The sequence below is a fragment of the Phalacrocorax carbo genome, chromosome 8 (genome assembly GCF_963921805.1).
Source record: "Phalacrocorax carbo chromosome 8, bPhaCar2.1, whole genome shotgun sequence".
In the NCBI taxonomy this organism is placed as follows: Eukaryota; Metazoa; Chordata; class Aves; order Suliformes; family Phalacrocoracidae; genus Phalacrocorax; species Phalacrocorax carbo.
Window position 1 is genome coordinate 13,660,165 of NC_087520.1, and position 18,649 is coordinate 13,678,813.

At 60.2% G+C, this 18,649-nt stretch overlaps 3 protein-coding genes and 1 pseudogene across 3 annotated transcripts; all 4 read left to right on the forward strand.

The window, feature by feature from the left end:
* LOC135314606 (protocadherin beta-14-like) lies at positions 1–2,068 on the forward strand (annotated as a pseudogene).
* Positions 2,069–2,535: 467 nt separating this feature from the next.
* On the forward strand, positions 2,536–5,954 carry LOC135314707 (protocadherin beta-15-like). The gene has a single exon (XM_064458811.1). The coding sequence runs from the start codon at positions 2,730–2,732 to the stop codon at positions 5,166–5,168; it is 2,439 nt and encodes an 812-aa protein (XP_064314881.1). The 5' UTR covers positions 2,536–2,729; the 3' UTR covers positions 5,169–5,954.
* Positions 5,955–8,632: 2,678 nt separating this feature from the next.
* Positions 8,633–12,529, forward strand: LOC135314708 (protocadherin beta-15-like). The gene has a single exon (XM_064458812.1). It carries the CDS (start codon positions 8,819–8,821, stop codon positions 11,255–11,257), a length of 2,439 nt encoding a protein of 812 aa, XP_064314882.1. The 5' UTR covers positions 8,633–8,818; the 3' UTR covers positions 11,258–12,529.
* Positions 12,530–14,654: 2,125 nt separating this feature from the next.
* LOC135314709 (protocadherin beta-15-like) lies at positions 14,655–18,649 on the forward strand. Its single transcript, XM_064458813.1, has one exon. It carries the CDS (start codon positions 14,939–14,941, stop codon positions 17,375–17,377), a length of 2,439 nt encoding a protein of 812 aa, XP_064314883.1. The 5' UTR covers positions 14,655–14,938; the 3' UTR covers positions 17,378–18,649.

Below are 18,649 nucleotides of genomic sequence, written 5' to 3' on the forward strand. Positions count from 1 at the left end.
GTCTCTACCCGAAGAGGGGGAGACAAGCTCCTTTGTGACGAATATCGCTATGGATTTGGGTGAGGAATTATCTGCTCGTCAGGCTTGGCTCGTTCCTGAAGGAGAAAAGCAGCATTTGCAGCTGAACCAACACACCAGTGATTTGGTGGTGCGAGAGCAGTTGGACCGAGAGGTGCTGTGCGGGCAGAGCGAGCCCTGCCTGGTGCATTTCGAGGTGCTGCTGCAGAGCCCACTGCAGTCTTTCCGAGCTGAGGTAAGCCTCACCGACATAAACGATCATGCTCCCGTGTTCTTAAATAAAGAGATAGTTTTAAAGATCCTGGAAACTGCAATGCCGGAAGCTCGATTTTTGTTGGAGCGCGCTCAGGATCCAGATGTGGGGAACAACGGTCTTCAGCATTACAGTATCAGCTCGAACGACTATTTCCATATCTACACACGGAGGCGGAGTGATGGCAGGAGGTACACCAAGCTGGTGTTGGACCGAGCCCTAGACCGGGAGCAGTAGGCAGAAGTGGCTTTCACTGTCACAGCTGTGGATGGTGGTTCTCCACCGTGCTCTAGTACAGCCTTAATCCGCATAGTAGTCCTGGATACAAATGACAATATCCCGGTATTTACCCAGAGCCTGTATAAAGTCTGGGTATTAGAAAATAGGTCCAAGGATACCTTAGTGGTGGCGGTGTCTGCTAGCGATTTAGATTCAGGAACGAACCGGGAAATAGCCTATTCCATAGTTCAAAATTCAGAAGAAAATCACCTGACGTTTAAAATAAATTCAGAGACAGGACAGATGCCACTCAAAGACGGTAGGTTGTGAAGAAACGAAGACCTATGAGATAGACGTTCAGGCCCGAGACGAAGGGGGCCTGTCCATGCACTGCAAGGTGAAGGTGCAGGTGGAAGACTTGAACAACAACGCCCCCGAGCTGATCATCACGTCCCTCACCAACACCCTCATGGAAGCTGCGCCGCTGAACACTGTGGTGTCCCTCTTCAACATACGGGACCGGGACTCGGGAGACAGCAGCTTCGGCAGCCGTTCAGCATCACACTGCTGATGGCTGACGTGTATGCGCTGCTGACATCAGCGGCCCTGGACCGGGAGTAGGTGGCAGAGTACATCGTGACAGTGGGGGCTGGCGACGAGGGCTCCCCTGCGCTTTCGGGGTCCAAGACGCTGCTTGTGCAAATCTTGGCCATGAAGGACAACGCGCCCACCTTCACCCAAGCAATTTACACTATGGCGCTGAGCGAAAACGAGCCCCAAGGGACAAACCGGGGTTACTTAAGCACCACAGACGCCAATGTGGGAAAAAACGCCCACGTAATATACACGCTGGGGCCCCGTAGCGAACTCTTACGTATCCGTGGACGCGGAGAGCAGAATCGCGCGTACCCTGCGCCCACTGGGCTATGAAGAGGTGCACACCTTCTAGGTGGTGGTGCGTGCTACCGACGGAGGCTCGCCACCACTCATCACCCAGGCTGTGCTGCACGTGGTGGTGCAGGACGAGAATGACAATGCACCCGTCGTGTTGCACCCACCGCCTGAGGGCAGCGCGGTGGCGGGTGAGCTGGTGCCGTGCTCGGTGCGGGTGGGCTACCTGGTGGCCAAGGTGGTGGCGCTGGATGCGGGCACGGGGCAGAATGCGTGGCTGTCATACGAGCTGGCCAAGGTGACGGAGCCGGGGCTGTTTTGAGTGGGGCTGCACTGCGGCACGGTGCGGACAGCGTGGGCCGTGTCGGAGAGGGAGGTGCCCCGGCAGAGACTCATCGTACTGGTGCGAGACTGTGGGCAGCCGCCACGCTCTGCCACAGCCACCCTGTTAGATGGCTTCACCAGTACCTTCATCAAACTCAACCAGGGCCCGGCGGGCGGACAGCAGCATCATCCGCAGGCGGCCGAGGAGGAGCTTGCAGCGAGCCTCCTCCGTCCGTCCTCAGCCTGCGATTCCCGAGCAGGCGGAGTGCCGAGCCGTGCCGTTCGTTACCTGCGTGCTGCCCCCGCAGAGGCTCCTGCCCGCCTGCTCAGGCCGGGGAAGGCGGCGCGGTCCCTCCGGGCTGAGCCTCCGCCCCACGCTGCCGTGGCAAACGCCTTGTGCTTGCCTCGCCGCCGTGCTTCTCGAAGGGCACGGACCGGCCTCCCGGGAGCCAAGCGCGCACGCCTGCCCGCGGGCTGCGGGCAGCGGGGAGCGGTGGAAGATGCGGGGCAGCTGCCGGCGCTGCCCGGGCCCTCGGACTCAAGCGGCGGCCCCGCAGGGCTCTCGGCGCCCCTTCCCTGCGCTTCCCTCCCCGGCGCGGTGTGCGCGCGTCCCGCCGCGGGCCCCCCACGCGGGCGAGCGGCCGGCAGCCGCGCGTGTGCGCGCGGGTCCGTGTGCCGGGGCGAGCCGGCCGCGCGGGCAGCGGGCGGCGGGCGGGCGCAGTCCCTCCGCGGGCCGCAGGGTGGTGCTCCCGGCCAAGGCGGCGCCGAGCGGCTGCGGGCGGGGAGGCGCCCGAGCCCAGCCCGGCCCTGCCCAGCCGAGCCCAGCCCAGCCGAGCCCAGCCCAGCCGAGCCCAGCCGAGCGGAGCGGAGCTCGGAGCTGTGCGGGACGCCAGCCGGACTCGGCGAGAGGGAGGGCGCCCGCCCGCCCGCCCGCCCGCCGCCCCGCCGCGCTGCTGCCGGGCGCCGCTTTCCGCGGAGGACTGCGCGGCCGATCCGCGAGACGGAGGCTGTCCGCCGCCCCGACATGGCGACCGCAAGGCAAGTGCTTTGTCTCTCTGCTTTCCTCTCCCTGCCGCACGCTGGCTCGCAGCCCATCCGCTACTCCGTAGCCGAGGAGGCGGAGAGCGGCTCCGTGGTAGCCAACGTGGCGGCGGACGCGGGGCTGACCCCGGCGCAGCTCGCGGATCGCCGCGCCCGCCTGGCCTCGGAGGACGGCCGGCAGCACTTTCGCTTAGACCGCGGCACCGGCCGCCTCGTAGTGGCGGACAGGCTGGACCGGGAGGAGCTGTGCGGACAGTCCCGTACCTGCACGCTCCCCTTCGAGCTCCTGCTCGCAAACCCCCTGCAGTTCTTTCGGGTCGAGGTGGCGGTGGAGGACATCAATGACCATTCGCCCGTTTTCCCGGAGGAACGAGTCACTTTTAAGATCCCGGAAACGAGCGACCCGGGCTCGCGTTTCCCGCTGGAGGGAGCTTGGGACCTCGATGTTGGCAGCAACAGCATCCAGGCTTACAGTATCGCTCCCGAGAACGAATACTTTAGTGTCTCTTTTGGGAGTCGAGTTAAGGGTAAGAAGTATGTTGAGTTGGTCTTGGAAAAGCCCCTAGACAGAGAGGAGCAGGCGGAGTTGTATTTCAGTGTCATCGCCATAGACGGCGGCTCTCCACCCAGGACTGGGACCACCCAAATCCACATTATCGTTCTAGATGTAAATGACAACGCTCCCGTCTTCACGGAGGAGGTGTACATTGGTCAGGTTTTGGAAAATGCCCCAGAGGGCTCTGTGGTTCTCAGCGTGGTGGCAACCGATCAGGATGAGGGAGTTAACGGGGACATCTCCTATCAGTTCATCCAAGCGGTGGGCCAGAGCGACTCAGCGTTCACAATTGACCCCACAAGTGGTGAAATTATACTGAGAAGGGCTCTGGACTTTGAGGCGGCAGAGAATCACGAGCTCAGCGTGCGGGCCACAGATGGAGGGGGCCTCTCGGCAATCTGCAAGGTGTTGGTGGAGGTGGTGGATGTGAACGACAACGCACCGGAGCTGGTGGTCAGTTCCTTCAGCAGCCCCCTCCCTGAGAATGCATTACCCGGGACAGTGGTCGCCCTCTTTGCTGTCAGGGACCGGGATGCTGGTGCCAATGGGAAGATCACGTGCGCCCTTGAAGACCAGCTGTCGTTCTCCTTGCGGCCAGCCTATAAGAATTACTACGAGCTGGTGACTGTGAGCATGCTGGACCGGGAGGAGACGGCTCGGTACATCCTCACCGTCACAGCAGCAGATGCGGGGTCACCTCCTCTCACGACCACCCAGACCTTCACGGTGGACATCTCCGACGTCAACGACAACGCCCCTGTCTTCAACCAGACATCGTACACCATGTTTGTGCGTGAGAACAATGTCCCCACAGTGCTCGTTGGAGCCGTCAGTGCCGCCGATGCTGACGTGGGGCCCAATGCCAAGGTGGCCTACTCCCTGGCACCAGCCCACCCTGCAGAGCAGGCTCCCTGCTCCTGCATCTCTGTGAACTCTGAGAACGGGCACGTGTTTGTGCTGCAGCCTCTGGACTATGAGCAGGTGAGGCAGATCAAGGTCTTGGTGAGCGCCTCCGATGCGGGGTCTCCTCCTCTCAGTGCCAACGTCACCGTCCGCCTTGTTGTGGTGGATGAGAATGACAACGCGCCGCTGGTGCTGCACCCAGCCCAGGGCAGCAGCCCGCCATCCAGTGAGCTGGTGCCCATGTCGGCCGAGGCGGGGTACCTCATCACCAAAGTGGTGGCCGTCGATGCCGACTCAGGGCAGAACTCATGGCTCTCGTACCACCTGCTGAGGGCCTCCGACCCCGGGCTCTTTGCAGTGGGCGCCCAAAGCGGGGAGGTGCGGCTGAGGAGGCCGGTGACAGAGAGGGACGCCGTGAAGCAGAAGCTCGTTGTGCTCGTGCGCGACAACGGGCAGCCACCTCTGTCGGCCACTGCGGCGCTGAGCGCACTCCTGCTCAAGGACTTCTCTGACATGCGCCTACCACACAGCAGCCTGGCCACAGAGGACGAGAGTGGCTCCCTGACAACCTATCTAATCATTTCATTGGTCTTCGTCTCACTCCTCTTCCTCGCATCCACGGCAGCCTTTGTCGCTCGCAAGCTGTGCAAGAGAAAGGAGCTGAAGGGTGGGCACGTGCTTTATGGTGCCGGCAACTTGCAGAGCAGCCTGGCTGATGCAGCTGCTGCAGGGACCCTGCCCCACGCCTACTGCTATGAGATCAGCCTCACCACGGGCTCGGGCAACAGCGAGTTCAAGTTCCTGAAGCCCGTCCTCCCCAGCCTGCCACCACAGCACTGTGGCATGGGCGGGGGCACTGACGATGAACAGGATTTCCCCCGTGGCCCTCTCGCCATCGACATGGCGCCAGACAACCCCGGAACGCTCTCTGCCGAACAGTTCAACAGTCTTTCCTTTAACTAGCATGAAGTCAGCACAGCCAGAGGCTTCATGCCTCGCGATGGGAAGGGATCCGGGCTACAACGTGTGGCAACAGTTCCCCTAGACTAACTCTGCAGTTGCAATTGGTACCACCGATTCCCCTCAAATCCTAAGTCAGAAGAAAGGTTGTCTCCCCCTCCAAAGAAACAAGCCAACAAAAGACACTAAAGGCTCCCTCGCTCAGGCAATAACAGGTTTCAGCTCCGTTACAGCCACTTCTGAAATGCTTTGAGAGTGGGGTTAGTTCCAGGGGCCCCAGCTAAGGTCTTGCCTCACTTGCTGCCAGGCAAGACCGTGGACGGCTTATTCTGTGCTCTAATGCAATGACAAGGTTGGGCTGAAACGCACGCAGCCCTCCTGCCGGAGGAGCAGAAAAAGCAAAGGCAGTTGTGAGTACTGTATTGCAGTGGGGTGCCAGCACAGGGCTCTTTCTTCTCTGGGTTCTGGATGTCTCTGCCTGAGACGTTTGAGCTCTGTGTGTTTTGCCTTCTGGTCACTACGTCTGTCCGGGCAGCCGTTGTGTGTCTGCACAGGCCGCCACAAAGGCTGCCCACGGAAGCAGGGAGTTGCTCACACCCAGCCGCTGTGATGCACGCAGTTCCAGCTCATCAGGCAAGAAGGGTATTTTGAACCTTGGAGTGAGTACAGAAGTCTCACCTTCTCCAGGGGAGAGCAGCAAAACGCACAACGAGGTCTTCCTTTGGTCTGTAAGGGGGGGTGGGGGCTGGGCAGGCTGTCTCCTTGGGATTGCCTTGCAGCTGTAGCAGCGCTAACGATGCCCATCGGCTTTGGGTGCATTGTACGAAAACTCCACGAGTCTCCTCAAAGTGCATTTTCTGAAGTGGAATAGAGATGAACTTGGAAAATGGCCATTGAGTTTGGTCTCATCCTTGTTGTTGCTGAATTGAGAGGCAGCTTCTTGGGGAGAGGGAAGCTGTCGCGATACGATTTTCTGGGCTTGTGCTAGAGCATTGTCATTCTCCTTTTTGCCCTTTCTCCTTCTACTTTGCAAACTGTCTTTGAGCACTGTCTTACCTATTCCTCTGAAGAAGGACTGTCACCCCGTGTATAAGAATGGATTGTTTGAATGCAGGCAGTGTGGCACGGGATGTTCGGGAACCCTTGCGCTGTGTTGTGCTGCAGTTATAAACTGTACCGTTGTAAACCGGGATACCCTTGTGTGTAAAAGTGAAATAAAGAGAATGCATTGTGTGGAGGCAGTCTTTGTAGAGGCGTTCTTTCTGGGAAGGCTCTGTGAAATTTTTGAAACGACTGGGAGATTTTTTCTTGTTTTGTCCCTTGGCTGAAGGTGAAGTGGAGTGGGTTTAACAGAATGGTATCACAGAATGGTAGGGTTTGGAAGGGACCTCTAGAGATCATCTTGCCCGGCCCCGCTGCTTGAGGAGGTTCACCTAGAGCAGGGTGCACATGAGTGCTTCCAGGTGGGTTTTGAATATTTCCAGAGGAGGACACTCCACAACCTTTCTGGGCAGCCTGTTCCACTGTTCTTTCACCCTCCCAGTAAAGAAGTTCTTTCTCATGTTTAGGTGGAACTTCCTGTGTTCCAACTTGTGCCCATTGCCCCTTGGCCTGTCATCAGGCACTGTTGAAAAGAGCCTAGTCTCATCGTCCTGACACCCACCCTTTAGACATTTGTAAGTACTGACGAGATCCCCCCTCAGTCTTCTCTTCTGCAGGCTGAACAAACCCAAGTCTTTCAGCCTTTCCTCATAAGGGAGATACTCCAGTCTCCTGATCATCCTTGTAGCGCTCTGCTTGACTTGCTTGCGTAGTTGCCTGTCCTTCTTGAACTGGGGGGCCCAAAACCGGACACAGTACTCCAAAAGTGGTCTCACTAGGGCAGAGAAGAGGAGGAGGATAACCTCCCTCAACCTGCTGGCCACACTCCTTTTTATGCAACCCAGGATACTGTTGGCCGCCTCGGCCCCAAGGGCACGGTGCTGCCTCATGGTCAGCTTGCTGTCCACCAGCACTGCTAGCTCCTTCTCAACACAGCGGCTTTCCAGCAGGTCAGCCCCCCACTTGTACTGGTGCATGGGGTTGTTCCTCTCCAGGTGCAGGACCTTGCACTTGCTTTTGTTGAACTTCATGGGGTTCCCCTTGGCCCACCTCTCCAGCCTGTCCAGGTCTTGTTGGATGGCAGCACAGCCTTCCGGCATATCAGCCACTCCTCCCAGCTAGGTATCATCAGCAAACTTGCTGAAGGTACGCTCTATTGCATCGTCCAGGTCACAGATGAATATATTGAACAGGACTGGACCCAGCACAGACCCCTGGGGAACACCGCTAGGAACTGGCCTCCATCCAGACTCTGCTCCATTGATCACGACCCTCTGAGTTCTGTTGTTGAGCCAGTTCTCTATCCACCTTAGTGTCCACTCATCCAACCCACACTTCCTTAGCTTGTCTATGAAGGTGCTATTGGTACCTTCCTTGTGCCTGGAGGCGCGGCCGAGAGAGCATTCAGGCAAATTGTGGGGAGCGGGGATTTGCTGGCAGGCCTATACGGGTCTTCTGAGCCCTGAGCTTGTGGCTGCGAGAGGGCCCAGTTAGATCGAGCTCAGGGGAAAGTGGCCCCTACCCTAACAGGGGCCCTGGGCGTGCAAAGGCCTCTGCAGAGCAGTGCGGTGGGGGGAGTGACGGTTCCAGCTGCCCCTGCAGCTCTAGCTGCGGGGGCGGGCAAGGACGAAGGACCGCTGTGCGGCTCGCAGCCCCCTGGCGAGAGGGAAGCGAAGCCGGGGGGCGCCGCCGCTGCTGCCGCTCAGCCGTTGGAGTGGCCGGCCGGCAGGCGCGCCCACGCCTGAGCCTTGCTGCGAGCCTCCTCCGTCCGTCCTCAGCCTGCGATTCCCGAGCAGGCGGAGTGCCGAGCCGTGCCGTTCGTTACCTGCGTGCTGCCCCCGCAGAGGCTCCTGCCCGCCTGCTCAGGCCGGGGAAGGCGGCGCGGTCCCTCCGGGCTGAGCCTCCGCCCCACGCTGCCGTGGCAAACGCCTTGTGCTTGCCTCGCCGCCGTGCTTCTCGAAGGGCACGGACCGGCCTCCCGGGAGCCAAGCGCGCACGCCTGCCCGCGGGCTGCGGGCAGCGGGGAGCGGTGGAAGATGCGGGGCAGCTGCCGGCGCTGCCCGGGCCCTCGGACTCAAGCGGCGGCCCCGCAGGGCTCTCGGCGCCCCTTCCCTGCGCTTCCCTCCCCGGCGCGGTGTGCGCGCGTCCCGCCGCGGGCCCCCCACGCGGGCGAGCGGCCGGCAGCCGCGCGTGTGCGCGCGGGTCCGTGTGCCGGGGCGAGCCGGCCGCGCGGGCAGCGGGCGGCGGGCGGGCGCAGTCCCTCCGCGGGCCGCAGGGTGGTGCTCCCGGCCAAGGCGGCGCCGAGCGGCTGCGGGCGGGGAGGCGCCCGAGCCCAGCCCGGCCCTGCCCAGCCGAGCCCAGCCCAGCCGAGCCCAGCCCAGCCGAGCCCAGCCGAGCGGAGCGGAGCTCGGAGCTGTGCGGGACGCCAGCCGGACTCGGCGAGAGGGAGGGCGCCCGCCCGCCCGCCGCCCCGCCGCGCTGCTGCCGGGCGCCGCTTTCCGCGGAGGACTGCGCGGCCGATCCGCGAGACGGAGGCTGTCCGCCGCCCCGACATGGCGACCGCAAGGCAAGTGCTTTGTCTCTCTGCTTTCCTCTCCCTGCCGCACGCTGGCTCGCAGCCCATCCGCTACTCCGTAGCCGAGGAGGCGGAGAGCGGCTCCGTGGTAGCCAACGTGGCGGCGGACGCGGGGCTGACCCCGGCGCAGCTCGCGGATCGCCGCGCCCGCCTGGCCTCGGAGGACGGCCGGCAGCACTTTCGCTTAGACCGCGGCACCGGCCGCCTCGTAGTGGCGGACAGGCTGGACCGGGAGGAGCTGTGCGGACAGTCCCGTACCTGCACGCTCCCCTTCGAGCTCCTGCTCGCAAACCCCCTGCAGTTCTTTCGGGTCGAGGTGGCGGTGGAGGACATCAATGACCATTCGCCCGTTTTCCCGGAGGAACGAGTCACTTTTAAGATCCCGGAAACGAGCGACCCGGGCTCGCGTTTCCCGCTGGAGGGAGCTTGGGACCTCGATGTTGGCAGCAACAGCATCCAGGCTTACAGTATCGCTCCCGAGAACGAATACTTTAGTGTCTCTTTTGGGAGTCGAGTTAAGGGTAAGAAGTATGTTGAGTTGGTCTTGGAAAAGGCCCTAGACAGAGAGGAGCAGGCGGAGTTGTATTTCAGTGTCATCGCCATAGACGGCGGCTCTCCGCCCAGGACTGGGACCACCCAAATCCACATTATCGTTCTAGATGCAAATGACAACGCTCCCGTCTTCACAGAGGAGGTGTACATTTGTCAGGTTTTGGAAAATGCCCCAGAGGGCTCTGTGGTTCTCAGCGTGGTGGCAACCGATCAGGATGAGGGAGTTAACGGGGACATCTCCTATCAGTTCATCCAAGCAGTGGGCCAGAGCGACTCAGCGTTCACAATTGACCCCACAAGTGGTGAAATTAAACTGAGAAGGGCTCTGGACTTTGAGGCGGCAGAGAATCACGAGCTCAGCGTGCGGGCCACAGATGGAGGGGGCCTCTCGGCAATCTGCAAGGTGTTGGTGGAGGTGGTGGATGTGAACGACAACGCACCGGAGCTGGTGGTCAGTTCCTTCAGCAGCCCCCTCCCTGAGAATGCATTACCCGGGACAGTGGTCGCCCTCTTTGCTGTCAGGGACCGGGATGCTGGTGCCAATGGGAAGATCACGTGTGCCCTTGAAGACCAGCTGTCGTTCTCCTTGCGGCCAGCCTATAAGAATTACTACGAGCTGGTGACTGTGAGCACGCTGGACCGGGAGGAGACGGCTCGGTACATCCTCACCGTCACAGCAGCAGATGCGGGGTCACCTCCTCTCACGACCACCCAGACCTTCACGGTGGACATCTCCGACGTCAACGACAACGCCCCTGTCTTCAACCAGACATCGTACACCATGTTTGTGCGTGAGAACAATGTCCCCACAGTGCTCGTTGGAGCCGTCAGTGCCGCCGATGCTGACGTGGGGCCCAATGCCAAGGTGGCCTACTCCCTGGCACCAGCCCACCCTGCAGAGCAGGCTCCCTGCTCCTGCATCTCTGTGAACTCTGAGAACGGGCACGTGTTTGTGCTGCAGCCTCTGGACTATGAGCAGGTGAGGCAGATCAAGGTCTTGGTGAGCGCCTCCGATGCGGGGTCTCCTCCTCTCAGTGCCAACGTCACCGTCCGCCTTGTTGTGGTGGATGAGAATGACAACGCGCCGCTGGTGCTGCACCCAGCCCAGGGCAGCAGCCCGCCATCCAGTGAGCTGGTGCCCATGTCGGCCGAGGCGGGGTACCTCATCACCAAAGTGGTGGCCGTCGATGCCGACTCAGGGCAGAACTCATGGCTCTCGTACCACCTGCTGAGGGCCTCCGACCCTGGGCTCTTTGCAGTGGGCGCCCAAAGCGGGGAGGTGCGGCTGAGGAGGCCGGTGACAGAGAGGGACGCCGTGAAGCAGAAGCTCGTTGTGCTCGTGCGCGACAACGGGCAGCCACCTCTGTCGGCCACTGCGGCGCTGAGCGCACTCCTGCTCAAGGACTTCTCTGACATGCGCCTACCACACAGCAGCCTGGCCACAGAGGACGAGAGTGGCTCCCTGACAACCTATCTAATCATTTCATTGGTCTTCGTCTCACTCCTCTTCCTCGCATCCACGGCAGCCTTTGTCGCTCGCAAGCTGTGCAAGAGAAAGGAGCTGAAGGGTGGGCACGTGCTTTATGGTGCCGGCAACTTGCAGAGCAGCCTGGCTGATGCAGCTGCTGCAGGGACCCTGCCCCACGCCTACTGCTATGAGATCAGCCTCACCACGGGCTCGGGCAACAGCGAGTTCAAGTTCCTGAAGCCCGTCCTCCCCAGCCTGCCACCACAGCACTGTGGCATGGGCGGGGGCACTGACGATGAACAGGATTTCCCCCGTGGCCCTCTCGCCGTCGACATGGCGCCAGACAACCCCGGAACGCTCTCTGCCGAACAGTTCAACAGTCTTTCCTTTAACTAGCATGAAGTCAGCACAGCCAGAGGCTTCATGCCTCGCGATGGGAAGGGATCCGGGCTACAACGTGTGGCAACAGTTCCCCTAGACTAACTCTGCAGTTGCAATTGGTACCACCGATTCCCCTCAAATCCTAAGTCAGAAGAAAGGTTGTCTCCCCCTCCAAAGAAACAAGCCAACAAAAGACACTAAAGGCTCCCTCGCTCAGGCAATAACAGGTTTCAGCTCCGTTACAGCCACTTCTGAAATGCTTTGAGAGTGGGGTTAGTTCCAGGGGCCCCAGCTAAGGTCTTGCCTCACTTGCTGCCAGGCAAGACCGTGGACGGCTTATTCTGTGCTCTAATGCAATGACAAGGTTGGGCTGAAACGCACGCAGCCCTCCTGCCGGAGGAGCAGAAAAAGCAAAGGCAGTTGTGAGTACTGTATTGCAGTGGGGTGCCAGCACAGGGCTCTTTCTTCTCTGGGTTCTGGATGTCTCTGCCTGAGACGTTTGAGCTCTGTGTGTTTTGCCTTCTGGTCACTACGTCTGTCCGGGCAGCCGTTGTGTGTCTGCACAGGCCGCCACAAAGGCTGCCCACGGAAGCAGGGAGTTGCTCACACCCAGCCGCTCTGATGCACGCAGTTCCAGCTCATCAGGCAAGAAGGGTATTTTGAACCTTGGAGTGAGTACAGAAGTCTCACCTTCTCCAGGGGAGAGCAGCAAAACGCACAACGAGGTCTTCCTTTGGTCTGTAAGGGGGGGTGGGGGCTGGGCAGGCTGTCTCCTTGGGATTGCCTTGCAGCTGTAGCAGCGCTAACGATGTTGGGGTAGTTGTAACTGTACAGAGTGGTGAAAACATGCCCATCGGCTTTGGGTGCATTGTACGAAAACTCCACGAGTCTCCTCAAAGTGCATTTTCTGAAATGGAATAGAGATGAACTTGGAAAATGGCCATTGAGTTTGGTCTCATCCTTGTTGTTGCTGAATTGAGAGGCGGCTTCTTGGGGAGAGGGAAGCTGTCGCGATACGATTTTCTGGGCTTGTGCTAGAGCATTGTCATTCTCCTTTTTGCCCTTTCTCCTTCTACTTTGCAAACTGTCTTTGAGCACTGTCTTACCTATTCCTCTGAAGAAGGACTGTCACCCCGTGTATAAGAATGGATTGTTTGAATGCAGGCAGTGTGGCACGGGATGTTCGGGAACCCTTGCGCTGTGTTGTGCTGCAGTTATAAACTGTACCGTTGTAAACCGGGATACCCTTGTGTGTAAAAGTGAAATAAAGAGAATGCATTGTGTGGAGGCAGTCTTTGTAGAGGCGTTCTTTCTGGGAAGGCTCTGTGAAATTTTTGAAACGACTGGGAGATTTTTTCTTGTTTTGTCCCTTGGCTGAAGGTGAAGTGGAGTGGGTTTAACAGAATGGTATCACAGAATGGTAGGGTTTGGAAGGGACCTCTAGAGATCATCTTGCCCGGCCCCGCTGCTTGAGGAGGTTCACCTAGAGCAGGGTGCACATGAGTGCTTCCAGGTGGGTTTTGAATATTTCCAGAGGAGGACACTCCACAACCTTTCTGGGCAGCCTGTTCCACTGTTCTTTCACCCTCCCAGTAAAGAAGTTCTTTCTCATGTTTAGGTGGAACTTCCTGTGTTCCAACTTGTGCCCATTGCCCCTTGGCCTGTCATCAGGCACTGTTGAAAAGAGCCTAGTCTCATCGTCCTGACACCCACCCTTTAGACATTAGTAAGTACTGACGAGATCCCCCCTCAGTCTTCTCTTCTGCAGGCTGAACAAACCCAAGTCTTTCAGCCTTTCCTCATAAGGGAGATACTCCAGTCTCCTGATCATCTTTGTAGCGCTCTGCTTGACTTGCTTGCGTAGTTGCCTGTCCTTCTTGAACTGGGGGGCCCAAAACCGGACACAGTACTCCAAAAGTGGTCTCACTAGGGCAGAGAAGAGGAGGAGGATAACCTCCCTCAACCTGCTGGCCACACTCCTTTTTATGCAACCCAGGATACTGTTGGCCGCCTCGGCCCCAAGGGCACGGTGCTGCCTCATGGTCAGCTTGCTGTCCACCAGCACTGCTAGCTCCTTCTCAACACAGCGGCTTTCCAGCAGGTCAGCCCCCCACTTGTACTGGTGCATGGGGTTGTTCCTCTCCAGGTGCAGGACCTTGCACTTGCTTTTGTTGAACTTCATGGGGTTCCCCTTGGCCCACCTCTCCAGCCTGTCCAGGTCTTGTTGGATGGCAGCACAGCCTTCCGGCATATCAGCCACTCCTCCCAGCTAGGTATCATCAGCAAACTTGCTGAAGGTACGCTCTATTGCATCGTCCAGGTCACAGATGAATATATTGAACAGGACTGGACCCAGCACAGACCCCTGGGGAACACCGCTAGGAACTGGCCTCCATCCAGACTCTGCTCCATTGATCACGACCCTCTGAGTTCTGTTGTTGAGCCAGTTCTCTATCCACCTTAGTGTCCACTCATCCAACCCACACTTCCTTAGCTTGTCTATGAAGGTGCTATTGGTACCTTCCTTGTGCCTGGAGGCGCGGCCGAGAGAGCATTCAGGCAAATTGTGGGGAGCGGGGATTTGCTGGCAGGCCTATACGGGTCTTCTGAGCCCTGAGCTTGTGGCTGCGAGAGGGCCCAGTTAGATCGAGCTCAGGGGAAAGTGGCCCCTACCCTAACAGGGGCCCTGGGCGTGCAAAGGCCTCTGCAGAGCAGTGCGGTGGGGGGAGTGACGGTTCCAGCTCCCCCTGCAGCTCTAGCTGCGGGGGCGGGCAAGGACGAAGGACCGCTGTGCGGCTCGCAGCCCCCTGGCGAGAGGGAAGCGAAGCCGGGGGGCGCCGCCGCTGCTGCCGCTCAGCCGTTGGAGTGGCCGGCCGGCAGGCGCGCCCACGCCTGAGCCTTGCTGCGAGCCTCCTCCGTCCGTCCTCAGCCTGCGATTCCCGAGCAGGCGGAGTGCCGAGCCGTGCCGTTCGTTACCTGCGTGCTGCCCCCGCAGAGGCTCCTGCCCGCCTGCTCAGGCCGGGGAAGGCGGCGCGGTCCCTCCGGGCTGAGCCTCCGCCCCACGCTGCCGTGGCAAACGCCTTGTGCTTGCCTCGCCGCCGTGCTTCTCGAAGGGCACGGACCGGCCTCCCGGGAGCCAAGCGCGCACGCCTGCCCGCGGGCTGCGGGCAGCGGGGAGCGGCGGAAGATGCGGGGCAGCTGCCGGCGCTGCCCGGGCCCTCGGACTCAAGCGGCGGCCCCGCAGGGCTCTCGGCGCCCCTTCCCTGCGCTTCCCTCCCCGGCGCGGTGTGCGCGCGTCCCGCCGCGGGCCCCCCACGCGGGCGAGCGGCCGGCAGCCGCGCGTGTGCGCGCGGGTCCGTGTGCCGGGGCGAGCCGGCCGCGCGGGCAGCGGGCGGCGGGCGGGCGCAGTCCCTCCGCGGGCCGCAGGGTGGTGCTCCCGGCCAAGGCGGCGCCGAGCGGCTGCGGGCGGGGAGGCGCCCGAGCCCAGCCCGGCCCTGCCCAGCCGAGCCCAGCCCAGCCGAGCCCAGCCGAGCGGAGCGGAGCTCGGAGCTGTGCGGGACGCCAGCCGGACTCGGCGAGAGGGAGGGCGCCCGCCCGCCCGCCCGCCCGCCGCCCCGCCGCGCTGCTGCCGGGCGCCGCTTTCCGCGGAGGACTGCGCGGCCGATCCGCGAGACGGAGGCTGTCCGCCGCCCCGACATGGCGACCGCAAGGCAAGTGCTTTGTCTCTCTGCTTTCCTCTCCCTGCCGCACGCTGGCTCGCAGCCCATCCGCTACTCCGTAGCCGAGGAGGCGGAGAGCGGCTCCGTGGTAGCCAACGTGGCGGCGGACGCGGGGCTGACCCCGGCGCAGCTCGCGGATCGCCGCGCCCGCCTGGCCTCGGAGGACGGCCGGCAGCACTTTCGCTTAGACCGCGGCACCGGCCGCCTCGTAGTGGCGGACAGGCTGGACCGGGAGGAGCTGTGCGGACAGTCCCGTACCTGCACGCTCCCCTTCGAGCTCCTGCTCGCAAACCCCCTGCAGTTCTTTCGGGTCGAGGTGGCGGTGGAGGACATCAATGACCATTCGCCCGTTTTCCCGGAGGAACGAGTCACTTTTAAGATCCCCGAAAGGAGCGACCCGGGCTCGCGTTTCCCGCTGGAGGGAGCTTGGGACCTCGATGTTGGCAGCAACAGCATCCAGGCTTACAGTATCGCTCCCGAGAACGAATACTTTAGTGTCTCTTTTGGGAGTCGAGTTAACGGTGACAAATATGTTGAGTTGGTCTTGGAAAAGCCCCTAGACAGAGAGGAGCAGGCGGAGTTGTATTTCAGTGTCATTGCCATAGACGGCGGCTCTCCGCCCAGGACTGGGACCACCCAAATCCACATTATCGTTCTAGATGTAAATGACAACGCTCCCGTCTTCACAGAGGAGCGGTATGTGGGTCAGGTTTTGGAAAATGCCCCAGAGGGCTCTGTGGTTCTCAGCGTGGTGGCAACTGATCGGGATGAGGGAGTTAACGGGGACATCTCCTATCAGTTCATCCAAGCAGTGGGCCAGAGCGACTCAGCGTTCACAATTGACCCCACAAGTGGTGAAATTAAACTGAGAAAGGCTCTGGACTTTGAGGCAGCAGAGAATCACGAGCTCAGCGTGCGGGCCACAGACGGCGGGGGCCTCTCGGCAATCTGCAAGGTGTTGGTGGAGGTGGTGGATGTGAACGACAACGCACCGGAGCTGGTGGTCAGTTCCTTCAGCAGCCCCCTCCCTGAGAATGCATTACCCGGGACAGTGGTCGCCCTCTTTGCTGTCAGGGACCGGGATGCTGGTGCCAATGGGAAGATCACGTGTGCCCTTGAAGACCAGCTGTCGTTCTCCTTGCGGCCAGCCTATAAGAATTACTACGAGCTGGTGACTGTGAGCACGCTGGACCGGGAGGAGACGGCTCGGTACATCCTCACCGTCACAGCAGCAGATGCGGGGTCACCTCCTCTCACGACCACCCAGACCTTCACGGTGGACATCTCCGACGTCAACGACAACGCCCCTGTCTTCAACCAGACATCGTACACCATGTTTGTGCGTGAGAACAATGTCCCCACAGTGCTCGTTGGAGCCGTCAGTGCCGCCGATGCCGACGTGGGGCCCAATGCCAAGGTGGCCTACTCCCTGGCACCAGCCCACCCTGCAGAGCAGGCTCCCTGCTCCTGCATCTCTGTGAACTCTGAGAACGGGCACGTGTTTGTGCTGCAGCCTCTGGACTATGAGCAGGTGAGGCAGATCAAGGTCTTGGTGAGCGCCTCCGATGCGGGGTCTCCTCCTCTCAGTGCCAACGTCACCGTCCGCCTTGTTGTGGTGGATGAGAATGACAACGCGCCGCTGGTGCTGCACCCAGCCCAGGGCAGCAGCCCGCCATCCAGTGAGCTGGTGCCCATGTCGGCCGAGGCGGGGTACCTCATCACCAAAGTGGTGGCCGTCGATGTCGACTCAGGGCAGAACTCGTGGCTCTCGTACCACCTGCTGAGGGCCTCCGACCCCGGGCTCTTTGCAGTGGGCGCCCAAAGCGGGGAGGTGCGGCTGAGGAGGCCGGTGACAGAGAGGGACGCCGTGAAGCAGAAGCTCGTTGTGCTCGTGCGCGACAACGGGCAGCCACCTCTGTCGGCCACTGCGGCGCTGAGCGCACTCCTGCTCAAGGACTTCTCTGACATGCGCCTACCACACAGCAGCCTGGCCACAGAGGACGAGAGTGGCTCCCTGACAACCTATCTAATCATTTCATTGGTCTTCGTCTCACTCCTCTTCCTCGCATCCACGGCAGCCTTTGTCGCTCGCAAGCTGTGCAAGAGAAAGGAGCTGAAGGGTGGGCACGTGCTTTATGGTGCCGGCAACTTGCAGAGCAGCCTGGCTGATGCAGCTGCTGCAGGGACCCTGCCCCACGCCTACTGCTATGAGATCAGCCTCACCACGGGCTCGGGCAACAGCGAGTTCAAGTTCCTGAAGCCCGTCCTCCCCAGCCTGCCACCACAGCACTGTGGCATGGGCGGGGGCACTGACGGTGAACAGGATTTCCCCCGTGGCCCTCTCGCCGTCGACATGGCGCCAGACAACCCCGGAACGCTCTCTGCCGAACAGTTCAACAGTCTTTCCTTTAACTAGCATGAAGTCAGCACAACCAGAGGCTTCATGCCTCGCGATGGGAAGGGATCCGGGCTACAACGTGTGGCAACAGTTCCTCTAGACTAACTCTGCAGTTGCAATCGGTACCACCGATTCCCCTCAAATCCTAAGTCAGAAGAAAGGTTGTCTCCCCCTCCAAAGAAACAAGCCAACAAAAGACACTAAAGGCTCCCTCGCTCAGGCAATAACAGGTTTCAGCTCCGTTACAGCCACTTCTGAAATGCTTTGAGAGTGGGGTTAGTTCCAGGGGCCCCAGCTAAGGTCTTGCCTCACTTGCTGCCAGGCAAGACCGTGGACGGCTTATTCTGTGCTCTAATGCAATGACAAGGTTGGGCTGAAACGCACGCAGCCCTCCTGCCGGAGGAGCAGAAAAAGCAAAGGCAGTTGTGAGTACTGTATTGCAGTGGGGTGCCAGCACAGGGCTCTTTCTTCTCTGGGTTCTGGATGTCTCTGCCTGAGACGTTTGAGCTCTGTGTGTTTTGCCTTCTGGTCACTACGTCTGTCCGGGCAGCCGTTGTGTGTCTGCACAGGCCGCCACAAAGGCTGCCCAGGGAAGCAGGGAGTTGCTCACACCCAGCCGCTCTGATGCACGCAGTTCCAGCTCATCAGGCAAGAAGGGTATTTTGAACCTTGGAGTGAGTACAGAAGTCTCACCTTCTCCAGGGGAGAGCAGCAAAACGCACAACGAGGTCTTCCTTTGGTCTGTAAGGGCGGGTGGGGGCTGGGCAGGCTGTCTCCTTGGGATTGCCTTGCAGCTGTAGCAGCGCTAACGATGTTGGGGTAGTTGTAACTGTACAGAGTGGTGAAAACATGCCCATCGGCTTTGGGTGCATTGTACGAAAACTCCACGAGTCTCCTCAAAGTGCATTTTCTGAAGTGGAATAGAGATGAACTTGGAAAATGGCCATTGAGTTTGGTCTCATCCTTGTTGTTGCTGAATTGAGAGGCGGCTTCTTGGGGAGAGGGAAGCTGTCGCGATACGATTTTCTGGGCTTGTGCTAGAGCATTGTCATTCTCCTTTTTGCCCTTTCTCCTTCTACTTTGCAAACTGTCTTTGAGCACTGTCTTACCTATTCCTCTGAAGAAGGACTGTCACCCCGTGTATAAGAATGGATTGTTTGAATGCAGGCAGTGTGGCACGGGATGTTCGGGAACCCTTGCGCTGTGTTGTGCTGCAGTTATAAACTGTACCGTTGTAAACCGGGATACCCTTGTGTGTAAAAGTGAAATAAAGAGAATGCATTGTGTGGA

Bases quoted from the DNA above. Each gene is read 5' to 3' on its own strand.
- LOC135314708 (XM_064458812.1), top strand. From the start codon at position 8,819: ATGGCGACCGCAAGGCAAGTGCTTTGTCTCTCTGCTTTCCTCTCCCTG.
- LOC135314707 (XM_064458811.1), top strand. From the start codon at position 2,730: ATGGCGACCGCAAGGCAAGTGCTTTGTCTCTCTGCTTTCCTCTCCCTG.
- LOC135314709 (XM_064458813.1), top strand. From the start codon at position 14,939: ATGGCGACCGCAAGGCAAGTGCTTTGTCTCTCTGCTTTCCTCTCCCTG.